Source organism: Pleurodeles waltl, chromosome 1_1, assembly GCF_031143425.1.
Source record: "Pleurodeles waltl isolate 20211129_DDA chromosome 1_1, aPleWal1.hap1.20221129, whole genome shotgun sequence".
NCBI lineage: Eukaryota > Metazoa > Chordata > Amphibia > Caudata > Salamandridae > Pleurodeles > Pleurodeles waltl.
Genome location: NC_090436.1, coordinates 566,057,570 through 566,078,507, shown reverse-complemented (window position 1 = coordinate 566,078,507; position 20,938 = coordinate 566,057,570). Strand labels below are relative to the sequence as shown.

The window sequence follows — 20,938 nt, the reverse complement described above, 5'->3', positions numbered from 1 at the left end:
TCAAAATAGTCAACAGGGTCGCAAGAAGCGTGTTGAAAAACCAAGGCGCAAAATAACTGCCCATGAACTGAGAAAAGTCAAGCGTGCAGCTGCCACAATGCCACTTGCCACCAGTTTGGCCATATTTCAGAGCTGCAACATCACTGGAGTGCCCAAAAGCACAAGGTGTGCAATACTCAGAGACATGGCCAAGGTAAGAAAGGCTGAAAGACGACCACCACTGAACAAGACACACAAGCTGAAACGTCAAGACTGGGCCAAGAAATATCTCAAGACTGATTTTTCTAAGGTTTTATGGACTGATGAAATGAGAGTGAGTCTTGATGGGCCAGATGGATGGGCCCGTGGCTGGATTGGTAAAGGGCAGAGAGCTCCAGTCCGACTCAGACGCCAGCAAGGTGGAGGTGGAGTACTGGTTTGGGCTGGTATCATCAAAGATGAGCTTGTGGGGCCTTTTCGGGTTGAGGATGGAGTCAAGCTCAACTCCCAGTCCTACTGCCAGTTCCTGGAAGACACCTTCTTCAAGCAGTGGTACAGGAAGAAGTCTGCATCCTTCAAGAAAAACATGATTTTCATGCAGGACAATGCTCCATCACACGCGTCCAAGTACTCCACAGCGTGGCTGGCAAGAAAGGGTAAAAAAAAAGGAAATCTAATGACATGGCCTCCTTGTTCACCTGATCTGAACCCCATTGAGAACCTGTGGTCCATCATCAAATGTGAGATTTACAAGGAGGGAAAACAGTACACCTCTCTGAACAGTGTCTGGGAGGCTGTGGTTGCTGCTGCACGCAATGTTGATGGTGAACAGATCAAAACACTGACAGAATCCATGGATGGCAGGCTTTTGAGTGTCCTTGCAAAGAAAGGTGGCTATATTGGTCACTGATTTGTTTTTGTTTTGTTTTTGAATGTCAGAAATGTATATTTGTGAATGTTGAGATGTTATATTGGTTTCACTGGTAATAATAAATAATTGAAATGGGTATATATTTGTTTTTTGTTAAGTTGCCTAATAATTATGCACAGTAATAGTCACCTGCACACACAGATATCCCCCTAACATAGCTAAAACTAAAAACAAACTAAAAACTACTTCCAAAAATATTCAGCTTTGATATTAATGAGTTTTTTGGGTTCATTGAGAACATGGTTGTTGTTCAATAATAAAATTAATCCTCAAAAATACAACTTGCCTAATAATTCTGCACTCCCTGTATGTTGACCAAAAGACTAGCAATATAAAGAAGGGGGGGGGGAAGCTGGACCTTAGATAGATCCTTCCTGACCCAAAAAGGGTGGGTCTCCAATATGCGGCAGATTCCAAAAGAGTTTTTTCAAATAAACCAGGGCTCCACTTCTAATTATTCAATTTGGGGGGCCTGTAAGGCTTTGGTACAAGGTGAGCATATTGCCTATGTTGTGTGGCAGAATAAAATGAGATGTCAAGAAATAGACGAACTAGAACATGCTAGGTGGACAGATAATAGGCTGCAAATCTTACACTTAAAAGCAAATCAATAACTCAAAGAATATTTCGTGTCTTGTGACATCATCAATCACAAAACTTTCTTTCAGAGAGTTTATGAGAAAGTGAAAAAATTTTGCATCTCCTAGCATGGTCTGTCAAAAAACAGCGAAATCAGTGGATTATTCCTGCAATAAGGAATCCTAAAAAGAAGAAAGTAATAACTGATAGTGACCAAATAGGTTGAGTTTTTTTGGCACATTTTACGGATCAATACTCTGTAAGTGACCCCCCCACCATCTGATCTGCCAATTCATTTTTTAACTCAATTAGATTTCCATCCATAACCAAAGATCAACAGGAAAGCCTCACTATCCCTATAACACAGGCTGAGATAATGAACATCATCAAAAGCCTTCCTAATGCTAAGGCCTGTGGCTGTGATGGCTTACCGTCCGAGTTTTATAAGATCTTCGCCACTCAAATATCCAGTCATCTACTTGTTGTCTTTAATGAGTTCTTGAATGGAAGTGTGATCCTGAAGGATTTTATCACATCAACCATAGTCAGTTTTCTTAAGAAAGACTAACCCCCGAATCACCTGTATACACATGATACCATTGCACATGCAGCGTTCGACTATCTCCCGGTACATTGAGGCAAAGCTCGATTTGGGGGGCTGGACCAGGTTTAACCTCATGACACATAAAGCCCTTCGGCAAGCCAACTTCAAGCACATGGCCTTTTTTTTAAATGGGATCTATACTATACTCCTCAATGCCGACTGCAAATGTATCCAGCGGTTTCGGCTAGATGTCATATATGTAAGCATCCCCACATGTACTGGGCCCACATGGGCTTCCTTTGCCTCAAACTATCCAGCTACTGGAAGAAAATGTATCACCTTCTGAGCATTCGGGGGTTCATACTGAACCAGATATACGTGGAGCACTAATTGGAATCTCTTCAGAAAAACTGCCAACTTGATCTGCACGAGCAACATTTTTTTTTCTTTAGCTCACTCGTGGCTAAAACACTAAGGGGGTGATTCTGATGTTGGCGGGCGGCGGGAGCCGCCCGCCAAGCGGGAACCGCCAGAAGACCGTACCGCGGTCGAAAGACCGCGGCGGTCATTCTGGGTTTCCCACTGGGCTGGCGGGCGACCGCCAAAAGGCCACCCGCCAGCCCAGTGGGAAACAGCCTTCCCACAAGGACGCCGGCTCAGGATTGAGCCGGCGGAGTGGGAAGGTGCGACGGGTGCAGTGGCACCCGTCGCGTATTTCAGTGTCTGCAAAGCACAAGGTGGGGCCCTCTTACGGGGGCCCCGCAGCACCCCCTACCTCCATCCTGTTCCTGTCAGAAGACCCGCCAGGAACAGGATGGCGGTAGGGGGTGTCAGAATCCCCATGGCGGCGGAGCGCGCTCTGCCGCCATGGAGGATTCTCAAGGGCAGCGGAAAGTCAGCGGTACACCGCCGACTTTCCGTTTCTGGCCGCGGCTGAACCGCCGCGGTCAGAATGCCCAGCAGTGCACCGCCAGCCTGTTGGCGGTGCTACCGCGGTCATTCGCCCTGGCGGTTTTTACCGCCAGGGTTAGAATGACCACCTAATTCTACAAAAATTGAAGTCCCTGAGTGCGCCAATATTCGAGGCCTGGATCACTAGGATGGGTCAGGTTCGGTGGTTAGAGCAAACATATGCACAAAGGGTGGGCGCAAAGAGAAGTACATAAAGGAACAGGAGTTTTTTAGCGATGAAACATGAATGAACCAGTTGTATTCTATGATGAAAGAAGGCTGTGTTTTTTTTATTTATTTTTTATTTTATTCTCTTTGTTTCGGGATAATGATATTGAAAAGTACTTTTGAACCCAGATATTCGTAATCCTGATTATCGAATAAATAAAAAAATTGAAAAAAAAACCTCTCTTGATTATTAAGTTAAGAATATTTCAAAGACTTCTATAAGTGAATACATCCTGTGTTAATACCTCAAGTATCACAACACCAGCAAAGATTAGGTAAAATCATTTGATTCTAGGACTGTGAGACACATAAGGTGACCTGTTGAAAGACTGCATGCATCTTATTTACATGAAGAAAATATAAGAGTTGCTGAGACTCAGCAGCAGTGCACCCATGTGGCTACACTTGTGGACCGTGTATGATTGTTACACTTCAAAATGGCGCTGCCCTGTTTCGGTCTAGACAGGTGCAATCCCTCACTTTCTATCACAAGAATAATGATAGCAGTTATGTAATGTCAATAATAATAAGATGAGTTTGAACTAATAATTGATATAAATCCCCTGAGCTGCTTTGTTCTTGAGAACCTGTGTGATACAAAGTAACATAGCAAATGGCTTATGATAGATGGAAATATATGTGCCCCGTTACAAGTTGATATAAATGTGGGTGCAAGAAAAATATTTTCAATCATAAAACGCGTTCGAAGAAAATGGCGACATTAGAATATTGTAAATAGTAGGTTGAATAAGATTTTAGATGTATGTGTTTTGTAACACATAGATATGTATGTATGGATTTATATTTGATATGTTTTTTGTATGGTTCTAGCCCTGAAGAAGTCTGTTAGGACGAAACGCGTTGGCTATGGTTAGTCGGATCATCATGTGAATTTACTTATGGACAATGAATATCATGAACCAATAAAGGCAATTCTTTTATGAAGATTTGACTTTTGGAATATTATGACACATGGCATATGTGATACACAAGGAAATTACTTTCCTAATAACACTGGACATATTTGAGTGCTGAGTCTCATGTCAACTTGTTGACTCTGTAGTCCGAGTATTGGCTGTGTGAAATCGGTGCTATACTATTTGTTGAAAACTATAAAGTATTTTAACGAGTTTGGAACATAAACTGTATCAACAGGGTGGCAGTGCATGGAGGCTGCCTTTCAAGAATTGTTTATGTGGAAATCAAATTCTATCCTAGATCCACTGTACTTCACACTTCTTAGAGGAATTAGACTTGAAAGACAAAGCTGCAGTCATATAACCATATTTCATTTTTACTTGCAAACATATTTGCAAAGGCATTTTATGAAAACAATCTGACATTTGGCTAGGCACGTAGTTTTTCTTCCTTCTGTCATACAACTGGAATGAAACCGCTACATTATACTACATTGTGCATTGCCATATGTAATTGTTTCTGTTTTGAAACATCACCCTAAAAGTCATACAGCTCTGTGTCACTAGGATACATGTTTTTCAGTTCTGATCTTTGCTTTCACAAATCACTGTTTTCAGGTATGTTAGTTTGACTGAACCAAAATAGTTTCAGACTAGTTCCAGAATGCTCTTGTTGCATTAATACTCGGGCACAAAAATAGTTTTTGTGATCATATGGAGCCTATTTATAAACCTAAAAAGGATTATGGCACATTTGCATGAATTTGTGAATACAAACGAGTACATAGCTGTAGAACAGCAAACAACTTCAACTACTCTTGTAAAGGATCTAATCATCTTGACCATGAGCTACTGCTTAAGGTAAACTTGAGGGAACAGGTACATTTGTAGAGTATATGACAGTACCATAATGGGACTCCCAAGTTGCTGTGTTTTGGCCCTTGGTATAATGGAGCGGCATTCTGTATCCTGTCTTCTAAATTAACTTAAAAACGTAAAAAATTTCTTTAGTGGCTTTCAAGGCCTTCAGACCCATGTGTTAGTGCTGTTCCGGTGCATTGAATCCAGCTTTAGCAATAACTTGCAGAAGAAGATATGTGCTTTCCTTCCTTGTTTGAAGTTGTACCTGGTGGTTAGTGCCTGTTAAAATCTGTGCTAGACATCATAATACATAATTTCTGCTGCTAAAAGGACAGCCAGGTAAATAGTGAAGTTTCTATGCTATTTGCACTGCTACTGGTGAAATCTGCTACTTAGCCAGCCACTAGGTGGATAATGAAGTTCCTTTGGTATTTGCATGGCTCACTGCCAAACAGTACATATTTTCTGCTTTTTAGTCACTGGCCAGGATAATAATGAAGTGTCTTTGTTATTCATAAGGCTGTCATCCAAAATACTGCCTGCTACTTAGCCAGCAGCCGGGTAAATAGCGAAGCTTCTTTGTTATTTGCAATACCTCTGACCAAATAGTACACTCTTTCTGCTATGTAGCCAGTCACTAGGTAAATTAAAAAATGTTCATTTGCTATATGCATTGTAACTGGTCCTGCAGTGAAGAATATCTACTATTCTGCCAGCAACTGCGGAAAGAGTGACATTTATTTGCTATTTGGTTGACTGCAGGCCAAACAATATATAGGGCTTCATTAGGAGTTTGGCAGACGGTTTGCATTGTCTGCTGAACTTCTGACGGGGAAGTTTCCCCCACACTGGCTACCTCCCCACCGGACCCATTAAGAGTTTCCCGCTGGGTTGGCGAGCGGAATCAGAGCTTTCTGCCAGCCAGCCTAGCCGGAAACAGGCAGCAGCATTGCCCCAGGCTTGTAATCGACCCGGCGGCAATGCTGCGCCACAGGGTGCACCAGCACGTTCGCAATGTTCATTGTCTGCACAACAGACAGTCAACATTGCGATGGTGCTGAGTGGGGGACCCCTGCGCTCCCCATGGCAAGTGCATGAGCAGTGCAGCGGAGAACGAAGTTGTAATCAGCAGGGTAGAGCTGCTGGCTGATAGCAAACTCCGCCACCGCCAGGCCATTGGGATCATGGATCCCGGCAGTGCTGGCGGTACCCTGGCAGTTACTGCCAGGGTCTTAATGTGGCAGTCGGACCACCACAGCAGTGGCGGTCCTGATAGCCAGCCTTATAATGAGGGCCATAATGTCTGCTACTTCCCCCCAGGCCAAGTAAATAGAAGTTACTTTGCTATTTGTACGGCTCTCTGCTATTTTGCTGCACCCGGATAAACAGTGAAGTTTTTCTGCTATCTGCACGGCCACACTAAACAGTTCAGAATCTCTACTACTTAATCAGCGACTTGGTAAACTGTGAAGTTTCTATATTATCAGCGAGGACGCTGACCAGATAGTAAACAATCTAAACCATTTAGCTAGAGTCTTTTACCAGTGGACCGGCTAAATAGCCACCAACATAACTATGGTTACATTTGAAATCAAGTAACAAACAACAAGCACAGTAGTATAATCTCCTTGATTTGTAGGTGTTCTAATTCTAAGCACTCGTGGCATGCAATCTGATTAACAGTAATGCGGAGTAAGCATTTAAGGAAGCCATTGGAAAATGACGTGAAGGTAACATTATTCTGCTTTATCGCTACTCGAGGAAACACTCTCATTGTAAACAAGGCCACATTTAATTTTCAGTACGATTGGATGCCTGCAAACCATCCTCTGTTTAAACCGAACTGTGGAAGGAAAACCGGCGAAAAAATATCATTGCTGCACGAAACAAAGAGTCATTCACTTTCACAGCTGCAAAACTAAAACCGGTACAAAGAAAGGTAAATACCTTTCGAACTGGAAGGAAAGTGTCTATTATCTCCCCGCTGGAAAAGTTCATCAGAAACCCCTGGACAGGGGCTGTGTCTGTCATGTAATGCATTCCGTTGACAGCATAAAGCAGACCACCTGGAGCAAAGAAAAAACAGAGAACAAACACAGACTTTATTAAGCTGCAGCCTTGAGAAGATAGCTGCCTTCTCTAATTTGTTTTTTGTTCTAGAAATCTTATGTGAAATACGTAGAATGATATAAGCCAAGCATGTTTTGAAAGACTTTCGCCTCTAATTCATAATATATACTTGATCTAATCCATCTTTCCTAATGGTATTGAGATATTTGACTTGCCTGCTGCACACTGGCATTCTTTCATTAAGTTGGGTGCCTCAAACATTTAAATATCTGAGCTTTAGAGCTAACATACAGAATGTAATACTGTCGCTGGTATTATTGGGGTGGCGTTCTCTGTTATCGGAGGATGTGTAACATTTTGGAAAACACTGCGCTGTGAGTAATGGAAGGATGGCCAAGATGGTAAAGCTGCCACGCCTACTGCTTTGCTAACCTCACAATGCGAATGCCGAAGACACTTTTCAGAGAACTAGAGTCCACAAATATAGGAGGTGCCATCCACACCGAATGTGCCTTTATCTGGACTGTTAGGGGCCAAAGAAAGTGAAGATTGGCTGTTGACAACTTGGAATGAGCAGTGGATAAAGACTGGTTGATTTCTATGAGGCAGGAAACCCCAAACCATTCTCTGATCTTCTATGTACAATAATGGTATGCCGGGACAATTGTTAATGTATGGGAAAATAATGGGATGTCCTGCAGGTCTGGGGAGAGGGAGAGCAGTATTCCACAGCATATCTTATCACTTAACTTATTGTTCACCTTCGGCGGGGGAAAGACGGCAGTAAGACCTCTGTACAGAGCACTACTGGGTGCAAAGAAATGAGAGGGGGAAGGCCACAGAGACAAATTGGCTTTGGATCTGAAAAGGGAACTGCGTGAAGGAGACTGGAACCTCATCTTAAATTACACTACTAAAATATCCAGGAATACTAGTTTTAAGTTACTTTGATTTAATTTTCTTTAGAGAACGTACTTCTTCCCCAATAGGATTCCCAGATCTTCTCCCCGACCGGCTCCTCTTGAAACAGGAATAATAGTTTTAAATCTGGATTTTCTCACATGGTATGGTCGTGCCTGGTCTTGGGAGAATAAAAGGAAACATCTACAAGGTTGCTTGATGAGGTGATGGGTAGAATGGACCTCACTGGATCTTGGTATGCTTATTGAGCCTATGGCCAATATCTAGGAGGGTGAAAGTAAGCAAAGATATATTGACCTTGCATTTGTCCTTGCTTACAGAAAGCCATGAGTTGGCAATTGAAAGGGATCTTACAAATACAGATATGAATGAGGGGGTGTACAGCAGAAGACAGAAATCAGGAGTGCTGCTATTACAAAAGGGGAGGGAGAGAAGGGGAATAATTGTAGTTATGACCCAAGAGTGGGATGAGACAACAGGGGCAATGGTGAACAGAAAGGGGGAAGCAAGTCACCTTTAGTAATGAGCAATCTCCCACTTGGAGTGCTAATGTAATATTTTAGAAGGCTGGCCTGGTGTTTGGTGGGTACCTAAGGTACTTAAACCTTATACCAGGTCCAGGTTTCCCCTATTAGTGTAGTGTAGGCAGTGTCTAGAAGCCAGGCTCTCTAGTGGTAGCTGTGGTTGAGCAGCCAAGGCCTATCTAGGAGACATGCAAAGCTCATGCAATACCACTGTAGTCACACAGCACTAACACACATAAAAGAAAAGACTCAGTGTTACAAAAGTAAAGGCACTTTATTTTAGTGACACAATTACCAAAATGTACTAGAGGCAACCCTCCAAAAGGAGGTAAGTAACACACTAGATATGTACACTAGTCTTCAGCAATAGGCATAGAAAGTATTAGAAAAAAGTGCAAATAGTAATAGACTAAAGTGACCCTGGGGGGAGCCCAAACTATATACTAAAAAAATGAAATGTGAACCTAGGACCCCCACCTAGGTAAGTGGAATGTGTAGAGGGGAGCTGGGGGCACTAGGAAACCCCAAAGTTAAATACCAAAGTGCCCCTAGCGACTAGGAAGAAAGGAGTAAGTTAATGGATTTTTGCCAAACCACCCAAAAGGAACGCAAAGAAGAAAATGCAACATCCTGACAAGACTGCAAGAAACCAGTGGTGGATTCCTGAAGAGGAAGACCTGTGGAAGAAGGGGACCAAGACCAGAAGTTACAGAAGAGTCCAGGGAGAGCAGGAGCTACTACCCACCCAGCTGTGGTTGCAGGAGTTGATCGACGATAGGACGAAGACGGTCAGGAATGCAGCCTTGGAGCAGGTGAAGAGTTCCTGGATGATGCAGACGATGTCCCATGCTGGATGGATGATTGCAGTCGGTCAGTGGTGTGGAAAAACCAACAACAAGCCTTGGCAAAGGCAGAAGTCGCAGTGAAGCAAAAGTGGAGCTGCCGAAACCAGCCAGGTGCAGGAGGACTCAACCCATGGGGGGAGTCCTAGAGGGATCCTGGGCAAGGCAGAGAGTCCAAAGAAGAAGAGACAGCCCCCACAGGAGACCCACAGGACGAGGAACCAGGAGTCGCAGAGGGGCCCACACAGCACAACTGGAGAAGGGTCCCAGGCTGCAGGAGAAGCACGCAGAGAGCTGTGCATCACAAGAAGGAGTGCAGGGGGCTGGGGCTACACAGAACCTGAAGATCCCTTGGAGGAGATGCAAACAAGCCTTGGTAGCTGCAAGAGATGTGGTGCATGGGGGTACTGTCCTACATGGGAAGGCAACGGCTTACCTCCACCAAGGTTGGATAGATGCCAGAGAGGACCAAGAGGACTACTCCAGACCACCACCAGTGATGCAGGATCCATGCAGCTCAGGATGAGAGGAGATCCACGCAGCCGGTCGTTGTTGGAGTTGGTGCCCGTGAATGCAGGGGAGTGACTACTTCACTCCAAGGGAGATTCCTTCTTCCTTCTCTTGCAGACTGAAGACTTGCCACCCTCAGAGAATGCACAGCCAGGGGAATGTTGCAGAAGCTGGAAGGAGCCATGGAAACAATGCTACAGGCAGAGTCTTGGTCGTTGATGCAGACTGTCGGTTCCTGGTGGGTCCAGTCGCAGTTCCAGTGGCTAGAAGTCGAAGTAGAGGTTACAGAGGAGTCCTGCTGGAATCTTGCAAGCCACATCTGAGGTACCACCCAAAAGAGATGTCCTAAATAGCCCGGGGGATTGGTCACCTACCCAGGTGACCAACTTTAAGGAGGGGGCTCTGACATCACCTGCCTGACCTGGCCACTTAGATGCTCCCAGAGGTCCCTTTCAACCTTTGAATCAAGATGCCAGGACCCAGATATCCACTGGAGGAGCTATGGGCACCACCCCTGGGGTGGTGGTGGACAGGGGAGGGGTCCCTCCCTTTTCCATTGTCCAGTTTCGTGCTAGAGCAGGGACTGGAGGTCTTTGAACCGGTGTTGCCTGGTTTTTGCATGGAGGGCACCAAATGTGCCCTCCAAAGCATGCCAGTGACTTTGGGAGGCTACCCCTCCCAAGCCATGTAACACCTATTTCCAAAGGGAGAGGGTGTTACCCTGTCTCCCAAACGAAATTCTTTGATCTGCCTTCCTGGCCTTGAGCTGTTCAAGCAGCAGGAGGGCAGAACCTGTCTGAGGGGTGGCAGTAGCTTGGGCTGCCTGGAAAACCCCAGAAGGCGGGAAGGAGCAATGTTGGGGGTCCTCTAAGGAGCTCCCAGAGTTCATGGAATCATATTTCCAATACTGGAATTAGTATTGGGGTATGAGTTCATCATGTTTGATACCAAACATGCTGAGGTTCGGAGTTACCATTATGTGGCTGTACATAGGTAATGGCCTATGTCCAGTACACGCATAAAATGGTGTCCCCGCGCTCACGAAGTCCAGGAAAATTGAACTGGAGTTTGAGGGGGCACCTCTGTTAGTGCAGGGGTGCTCTACCACACAGGTACTTGCAACCTGCTGTCTGGGCTAGGAGGGCCTGCCAAAGGGGTGACTTATAGTGACCTGGTGCAGTGACTGAAAATGAAAAAGGGTGCATGCACCCTTTCATGCAGGCAGCAGTGGCAGGCCTGCAGATAAACTTTGCATGGGCTCCTCCTGGTTGGCATAATGCATGCTGCAACCCATGGGGATCCCCTGGTACCCCAATGCCCTGGGTACCTGGGTACCCTATACTAGGGACGTACATGGGGGCACCAGTGAGCCAAATATGGGGTGAAAATGGTACAAGTAACCAAGTTGGAAGGGAGAGAGCATAATCACTGGGGTCCTGGTTGGCAGGCCCAGTGAACACAGTCAAACACACTGACAACTGGTAGGTAATAGGGGGTAACCATGCCAAGAAAGACGGTACTTTCCTACACAACACCCCCCTCCCAAATAAAGGACAATAAGGCTAACCTTGTCCAGTTGAGTCTTCATTGTCTAAGTGGAAATATATGGCGAGTCCATCTGCATTGGAGTGGTTACTCCCAGGTCTATGTTCCACTGCATAGTCCATTCCCTGTAAGGATATCCTTAACAGTTTGGGATTTCCACCTTTCATCTGTTTGAGCCAAAGAAGGGGCTTGTACTCTGTCTGAACTAGGAAGTGAGTGCCAAACAAGTATGGCCTCGGCTTCTTCAAGGCCCAGACCACAGCAAAGGCCTCCTTTTCTATGGCTGACCAACGCTTTTCCATGGGGTTCAACCTTCTGCTTATAAAAGCTACAGGTTGGTCATCCCCCTCAGTGTTAAGTTGAAATAACAATGCCCCAACCCCAACCCCAACCTCAGAAGCATCTGTCTGAACTATGAACTGCTTGGAATAGTCAGGGCTTCTTAGAATAGGTGCAGAGCTTTTTGACAGGTAGCTGTCCATACGACTTTCTTGGGCATTCTTTTTGAAGTGAGGTCATTAAGAGGAGCTACAATGGAGGCATAGTTCTTAATGAACCTCCTGTAATACCCAGTGAGGCTTAAAAAGGCTCTGACCTGAGTTTGAGTAGTAGGGGGAGTCCAATCCAAAATTGTTTGGATTTTCCCCTGTAGTGGTTGAATCTGGCCTCCACCTACTAGGTGGCCCAGATATGCAACCATCCCCTGCCCTATCTGGCACTTGGAGGCATTAATAGTGAGGCATGCTTTCTTCAGAGCCTCCAAAACATTCCACAGGTAGACCAGGTGATCCTCCCAGGTGAAGCTAAAGACAGCTATATCATCTAGATAAGCTGCACTATAGGCTTCCAAACCTTGGAGGACTGTATTCACCAGCCTCTAAAATGTGGCAGGTGCAATTTTCAGACCAAAGGGCATCACTGTAAAGTGATAATGCCCTCCAATGATTGAAAATGCTGTCTTTGGTTTAGCATCATCTGACAATTTGATCTGCTAATAGCCTGCAGTCAAATCAAATGTGCTTAGATACTTTGCAGATGCCAGTGTATCTATTAGCTCATCTGCCCTAGGGATAGAATGAGCAGCTGTCTTTGTGACAGTGCTGAGCCCTCTTATAGTCATCAGAAAACCCATTTCTGTTTTCCCATTCTTAGAGTAAGGTTTTGGGACCAACGCCACTAGCGCAGTGGCTGTCAGAGTGCTCAATTAATCCTAGGTTCAGCATCTTTTGTACTTCTGCTTTGATGCACTTTCTAATATGGACAGGTTGCCTATAGGTTTTGCTTTTTATGGGCAAACTGTCACCTGTATCAATGGTGTGTTCACACCATGTTGTCTGACCAGGTGTTAGAGAAAACAGTTCTGAGAACTGTCCTATGAGGTTCCTACAGTCTTCCTTCTGTGACTCAGAAAGGCAGTCAGCAAGGACTACCCTATCAACTGAGCCATCAGCTGCAGTGTTGGAGAAGAGGTCAGGGAGAGGGTCACTCTCTTCCTCCTATTCATCATCAGTAGCCATGAGCAGGGTCATGTCAGCCCTGTTGTAGTAGGGCTTCAGGCAGTTCACATGAAGCACCCTGAGGGAGCTTCTAGGTGTGCTTAGGTCTACCAAGTAGATAACCTCACCCTTCTTTTCCACTACTGTGTGGGGACCACTCCACTTGTCTTAGAGTGCCCCGGGAGCCACAGGCTCCAGGACCCACACCTTCTGCCCTGGCTGGTAAACAGTTAGGACAGACGTCTGGTCGTGCCACTGCTTCTGCAGTGCCTGGCTTGGCTGAAGGTTTTTAGTGGCCTTTTTCATGTACTCAGCCATCCTGGATCTGAGGCCAAGTACAGAGTCAACTATGTCTTGTTTAGGGGGCTTGAGAGTTTGCTCCCAGCCCTCCCTTATAAGAGCAAGAGGATCCCTAACAGGGTGCCCAAACAGAAGTTCAAAGGGGTTGTAGCCCACTCCCTTCTGATGGACCTCTCTGTAGGCAAAAAGGATGTATGGCAGTAGGACAGCCCATCTCCTCCTGAGTTTTTCAGAGATTTCCATGATCATGCCTGTGAGAGTTTTATTAAATCTCTCCACGAAACCATTGGTTTGGGGGTGATAAGGGGTGGTGAATTTGTAAGTAACACCACATTCAATGAACATTGCCTTCAGGTATGCAGACATGAAGTTGGCACCTCTGTCCAATACCACCTCTTTAGGAAAGCCCACTCTTGAGAAAATTCCCAGGAGGGCTTTAGCCACTGCAGGAGCTGTAGTGGTCCTTAGAGGAATAACTTCTGGGTAGCTGGTGGCATGGTCCACCACTACCAGAAAGAATATGTTTCCAGGAGCTGTGGGTGGGTCTAGGGGGGCAACAATATCCACCCCAACCCTCTCAAAGGACCCCTGGAAGTGGAATTAAGGGGGCCTTTGGGTGCCACCTGCCTTGCCACTGGCTTGACAAGTGACACAGGAGTGACAAAACTCCTTAGTGTTTTCTGACATGTGGGGCCAGTGAACGTGAGGGACAAGTCTGTCCCAAGTCTTGCTTTGCCCCAAGTGACCTTCCAGGGGAATATCACGTGCCAAGGTTAACAAAAATTCTCTGTATTGCAGAGGTACTACATCTCCTGGTGGCACCAGGTTTGGGTTTCCTTGGCTCTGAATACAAGAGGTTGTCTTCCCAGTACACCTAGTGGGTGCCACTGACATCCCCTGCCTCTTGAAAGACAGCTTGCTGCCTCAAGCCCTCCAGTGTGGGACAAGTCTTCTGTGCCATACTGAATTCCTCTCTGGCTGCCCCCCGCACCTAAGAGTTACCTATATCAGCTTTCCCATAGGGGTAGGTTCTGCCTAGGCAGCAGATTCCTCCTCGCCAAAGGGGGGGGGATCTTCACTGGAGGGTGGGGTAGGGGGCAACTTTTTGCCCCTTCTACCCATGGGTTTTGGAAGTTGGGCAACTGTTCGAGGCTCCAAGTGTCCTTGATCTTTTTGCCTCTTGGCCTGTGCTCTGGTCAGGGCAAAGATTTGCCCTGGGATGCCCAGCATTGCTGCATGGGCCTCTAACTCCACTTTAGCCCAAGCTGAAGTCTCCAAGTCGTTCCCTAGTAGACACTCTACAGTTAGGTCTGTGGACACAACTACTTTCTGTGGACCAGTAAACCCCACTCCTCCAAGCTGAAATCAACAACTGCCATGGGGTGGCATACAGCCTTGTTATGAGCATCAGTCACTTGGTACTGGTGACCAAGTAGGTGTTGCTCAGGGACACCAGTTTTTCAGTCACAATAGTGACACTGGCACATGTGTCCCTGTAGGCCTCTACTTGAACACCATTTATCAAGGGCTGCTGCCTGTACTTATCCATGTTAAGGGGACAGGCAGCAATCAAGGGCTGCTGCCTGTACTTATCCATTTTAAGGGGATAGGCAGCAAGGGTGGCAAGATCAATGCCCCCATAAGACTAAAACAGCCTCTGTTATCTCTCTAACTAAACCAGCCCCCACTACACTTCCTAAAGTGAGCCCTCCTACATCCTTGGATTGGTTATTGCTAACAGACCCACCACTACTGCTGTTACTAGGGGTGCTAGAAGTAGAAGTGGGGTTGTAGTAGTGGTTGGCTTGGTGCCTTTCTTAGGGCAGGAGCTGGCCCCCGTCCTATGGCCTTTGTTTCTACACATATAGCACCAAGGCTTTTTAACATGGGAGGAAGAGGAAGATGTTTTAGACCCACCCACAGAAGAGGTTTATGGGCCTGATGAAGACTCCTTGTTTTTATCTTTGTCCCCTCCCTTGTTCTGAGACTTACCTGCTTCCTTTTTCTTGTTGTCAACCCCTGCTCACCCTAGTTCTGACCCATTTGTCTGCCTTCTTTCCCACTTCTTGGGGAGAGGTCAGATCTGAGTCAACCAAGTATTGGTGCAACATGTCAGACACACACTTGTTCAAAATATGTTCTCTCAAGATCAGATTATACAAGCCCTCATAGTCACTGACTTTGTTGCCACGTAAACAGCCTTCCAAAGCTTTAACAGAACAGTCCACAACGTCTACTCAATCTTGGGAGGACTCTTTCCTGGTCTCTGAACTTAATTCTATATTGCTCAGTGGTAAGATCAAATCCATCTAAGAGTGCACATTTGAGAACAGCATAATTGTCAGCATCTTTGTCACTGCTAGTGAGAAGTCTTTTTCTCCCCTTTTCAGAGAAGGAGAGCCACAGGATAGCCACCTACTGTCTCTGAGGACCCCTTTGTACCTTACAGGCCCTCTCCAGAGCAGTGAACCACTTGCAAATGTCATCCCCCACCTTGTAGTTGGGAACAACTTTGTTTACATTTCTGGAATCAAAAGAGTCCTCCCTGACTCTAGGTTCCCTAAAACTAAAGTTGCTGCCACCATGGGGTGCTAACCCCAAACCCTGCCTCTCATCTAGACTGCCAGGGCCTCCCTGTCTAGGGCTACCTGTTGCTGCTGCAGCTTCTGTTTGGCCTCCTCTAGTCTCAGTTACCTGTCCAGGGAATCTTCCCCTGGAGTTAAACAGTGGGTTCGCTCAGATACTGGGGAGATGTGAGAGTGAGCAGAGGAGGATCTGTTTCTACCCTTGGACACCCTCTCAACCAGGCCTCTAGGGACAAAGGTGGACCTACTGGTGTGACCCCCCTTTACACTGCTAACAGTGCTCGTAACAGGACTGTGGGTGTGCCTTGAGGTTCTCTGATCCTCCCTGGGTTCTTCCTGAACCACCTCAGTAGCTGTGTTTTCCTTTTCTAGCACTGGAGGGTCAGAGTCTACTTCTTCTTTATCCTCCTCCTGGCTACCAGCATGTTCCTGGTCATCCTGGAGGAGCAGGCCCAGAAGCAGAGTCTTATTGGGATTTCTCCCTGTCTTCAGCTTTCTCTCAGCACACATCTCCCTAAGTTCTTGGAAGGTCGGGTTCTCATAGGGAGAATCCATGGCCTGAGAGGTGTGACCTGCTCAAGACATGTCAACTAGCCAGAGTGCTGTAGGTTCCCTAACTACTCTAACTTGGTCTCCCCAAAGGGGTTTGGAGCAAGGACTATGCCTAGACCCCTAGCATACCCAAACTTGAGAGACTACTTCCTTGATACTAGGCACAGTGTTACCCCTAGTCGGTAAGTGGTCTTTCCTGTGGAAAGTACCAAGTGACAGAGTGGTAAGGCAATTGCAAGTGCTTATTCTACCGCTGCACCACCAATGATGGAAGCTGCCTGGTGTGTGGTGGCTACCTAAGGTACTTACACTTTATACCAGGTCCAGGTATCCCCTATTAGTGTAGTGTAGGCAGTGTCTAGAAGCCAGGCTCTCTAGAGGTATCTGTGGATGAGCAGCCAAGTCCTATCTAGGAGACATGGAAAGCTCATGCAATGCCACTGTAGTCACACTGCACTTCCACACATGAAAAAAAACACTTAGTGTTACAAAAATAAAGGTATTTTATTTTAGTGACACAATTACCAAAAAGTACTAAAGAGGCAACCCTCCAATAGGAGGTAAGTAACACACTAGATATGTACACTAGTAATCAGCAATAGGCACAGAAAGTATAAGAAAACAGTGCAATTAGTAATAGACAATAGTGACCCTAGGGGGAGCCCAAACCATACACTTAAAAAAATGGAACGCGAATACAGGACCTCCACCTAGGTAAGTGGAATGTGTAGAGGGGAGCTGGGGGTACTAGGAAACCCCAAAGGTAAGTACCACAGTGCCCCATAGCGACCAGGAAGAAAGGAGTAAGTTACTGGATTTTCCCCAAATCACCCAAAGGAAGGAAAAGAAGAAAATACAACACCCAAACAAGACTGCATGAAACCATTGGTGGATTCCTGAAGAGGAAGACCTGTGGAAGGAGGGGACCAGGTCCAAAAGTCACAGAAGAGTCCAAGAGGAGCAGGAGCTACTGCCCACCCACCTGTGGTTGCAGGAGTTGGTCGACGGTAGGACAAAGACAGTCAGGAATGCAGCCCTGGAGCAGGTTAGGTGCTCCTGGAGGATGCAGTCAACGTCCCATGCTGGATGGATGATTGCAGTTGGTCAGTGGCGTGGAGAAGCCACCAACAAGCCTTGGCAAAGGCAGAAGTCACGGTGGAGTGGAGCTGCCGGGGACCACCAAGGTCCAGGAGGACTCAACCCACAGGAGTGTCCTAGGGGGACCCTCAGCAAGGCAGGGAGTCCAAAGGAGAAGAGGCTACCCCCACAGGAGACCCACTTGATGAGAAACCAGAAGTCGCAGAGGGGCCCATGCAGCACAACTGGAGAAGGATCCCATGCCACAGGAGAAGCGCTCAGAGGGCTATGCGTCGTAGGAAGGGGTGGTGGGGCTCCACAGAGCCTGAAGATCTCTTGGAGGAAATGCAAACAAGCCTTGGTAGCGGCAAGAGACGCAGTGCATGGGGGTATTGTCTTGCGTGGGAAGGCAATGGCTCACCTCCACCAAAGTTGGAAAGCTGGCAGAACGGACCAAGAGGCCTACTTCAGACCACCACTTGTGATACAGGATCCACGCAGCTCAGGAAGAGAGGAGATCCGTGCAGCTGCTCGTCATTGCAGTTGGTGCCTTCGGATGCAGGGGAGTGACTCATTCACTCCAAGGTAGATTCCTTCTTCCTTCTCATGCAGACTGAAGACTTGCCACCCTCAGAGGATGCACAGCCGGGGGAATGTTGCAGAAGCTGCAAAGAGCTGTGGAAACAATGTTGCAAGCAGAGTATTGGTCCTGGTTGCAGATTGTCGGTTCCTGGAGGGTCCAGTCGCGGTTCCAGTGGTTAGAAGTTGCAGTAGAGGTTGCAGAGGAGTCCTGCTGGAATCTTGCAAGCCGAATCTGAGGAACCACCCAAGAGAGAGACCCTAAATAGCCCTAAAAAGGGGGATTGGTCACCTAGCCAGGTGACCACTTATCAGGAGGGGGGCTCTGACATCAACTGCCTCACTTGGCCACTCAGATGCTTCCAGAGGTCCCTGCCAACCTTGGATTCAAGATGGCAGAACCCAGGTACCCTCTGGAGGAGCTCTGGGCACCACCCCTGGGGTGGTGATAGACAGGGGAGTGGTCACTCCCCTTTCCATTGTCCAGTTTCACGCCAGAGCAGGGACTGGAGGTCCCTGAACTGGGGTAGACTGGTTTATGTATGGAGGGCACCAAATGTGCCCTTCAAAGCATACCAGTGGCTTGGGGAGGGTACCCCTCCTAAGGCATGTAACACCTATTCCAAAAGGGAGATGGTTTTACCCCCCCTTCCCCTCCCCAAAGGAAATCCTTTGTTCTGCCTTCCTGGGCTTGAGCTGTTCAAGTAGCAGAAGGGCAGAAACCTGTCTGACGGGTGGCAGCAGCTTGGCCTGCCCAGAAAACCCCAGAAGGCTGATAGGAGCAATGCTGGGGTTCTTTTAAGGAGCCCCAGAGTGCATGGAATCATACTTCCAATACTGACAACAGTATTGGGGTATGATTTCGACATGTTTCATACCAAACATGCCTAGGTTCGGAGTTACCATTATGTAGCTGGACATAGATAGTGACCTATGTCCAGTGCACGCATAAAATGGCGTCCCCGCACTCACGAAGTCCAGGAAACTTTTACTGGAGCTCACGCAGCCACCTCTGCTAGTGCAGAGGTCCCTTCACACAAAAGTACTTGCACCCTGCTCTCTGGGCTAGGAGGGCCTGCCATAGGGGTGACTTACAGGGACCTGTGCAGTGACCTGTAGTGAAAAAGGGTGCATGCACCCTTTCACGCAGGCTGCAATGGCAGGCCTGCAGATACACTTTGCATGGGTTCACCATGGGTGGCATAATACATGCTGCAGCCCATGGGGATCCCCTGGTACCCCAATGCCCAGGGTACCTGGGTACCATATACTAGGGACTTACATGGAGGCACCAGTGAGCCAAATATGGGGTGAAAATGGTACAAGTAACCAAGTTGGAAGGGAGAGACCATAATCACTGGGCTCCTGGTTAGCAGGATCCCAGTGAACACAGTCAAACACAGTGACAACAGGCAAAAAATGGGGGTAACCATGCCAAGAAAGAGGGCACTTTTCTACAAATATATAATTGTTAATTTCAATATATGGGCAGTACAAGTCAGATATGATTGGATAGACAAATGATGCTATTATGTAATGGTAATGTTTAAGAATCTGATGTATATATGTCATTTTCTCTAAACGTGGAAAGAGGTTTGAAGTGATACCACTAACATTTTGTAATGCTCTAGACTAAGAATGAGGTGACAAATAGTGTACCTGCTGGCCGTAAATACACCAGCTCTGGAAACTGTCATTATCATAGATGTATAGGATGACAGACACACACAGTTGTACACGTTACTTACCTTCAGTAACAAAATATCTGGTAGAGACTTATTCTAGTTGCAGATTCCTTACCTTAGAATTTTCCCCCAGGCGCCAGAATGGATCCAGAGATTTTCCTTCGAGCAATACTCTTGCACGTCTGTAGATGGCGTCGGTTGACTCCGCAGGCGTCATAGGCGTTGTGGTCGCTGTGATGACGTAGGGAGTAGTACATAGACGCTGCCCTCACGCAGTGACATCAGTTTCTTTTAAGCACTTTCCACGCAAGAGCGCAGAGGCGCTAAGAACACTGAGATTGGTGCGCCAGAGCTAAGGACCTGAAAGAGGGAATCCCTGTCCCAAGAAATCAGTTCACAAGCGGGGAGGATGGGTGGGCGGTAAGGAATCTGCAACTAGAATATGTCTCTACCAGATATTTTGTTACCAAAGGTAAGTAACTTGTACATCTGATAGAGACTTCTAGTTGCAAATTTCCTACCTTAGAATAGATACTCAAGCAATGCCATCCTCGGAGGTGGGCTCTGAACCAAGATCATACTAGAAAGTCCTGCAGGACCGAATGACCAAAGTAGCTGTCTCGACGGACCTGACTATCCAGGCAGTAATGCTTAGAAAACGTGTGAAGGGATGCCCACGTATCTGCCTGACAGATATCCAGGACAGGAACTTCACGTGCTAACGCAGTGGAGGCAGCAGTTGCTCTAGTAGAATGAGCCCGCAAGCCTTCAGGAGGTTGCTTTTTAGCCAAAGTGTAGCACATTTTGATGCAAAGAAGCACCCATCGAAAGATGGTATGCTTTTGCACTGCCTTCCCTTTCTTCGCACCCACATAGCCAACAAAGAGTTGATTGTCCACCCGGAAATCTTTAGTACGATTGAGATAGAACGCCAATGCTCTTTTTGGGTCCAGATGGTGGAGTCTCTCCTCGTCATGGGAAGGATGTGGGGGTGTGTAGGAAAGTACCATCTTACCTGGCATGTTACCCCCATATTTCACTGTATATATGTTGTTTTAGTGTATGTGTCACTGGGACCCTGCCAGCCAGGGCCCCAGTGCTCATAAGTGTGCCCTGTATGTGTTCCCTGTGTGATGACTAACTGTCTCACTGAGGCTCTGCTAACCAGAACCTCAGTGGTTATGCTCTCTCTGCTTTCTAAATTGTCACTAACAGGCCAGTGACCAATTTCACCAATTCACATTGGCATACTGGAACACCCT

General features: G+C 46.8%; 1 protein-coding gene across 15 annotated transcripts in view; it reads right to left on the bottom strand.

The window, feature by feature from the left end:
- Nucleotides 1-20,938, bottom strand: part of PAM (peptidylglycine alpha-amidating monooxygenase) — a 1,007,326-nt gene that overhangs the window by 73,863 nt on the left and 912,525 nt on the right. For all 15 annotated transcript variants that reach the window (XM_069226162.1, XM_069226060.1, XM_069226139.1 and 12 more), the window contains one exon: nucleotides 6,938-7,056. In XM_069226162.1, the coding sequence (XP_069082263.1) occupies nucleotides 6,938-7,056 (119 nt within the window). The remainder of the gene's footprint in view (nucleotides 1-6,937; nucleotides 7,057-20,938) is intronic.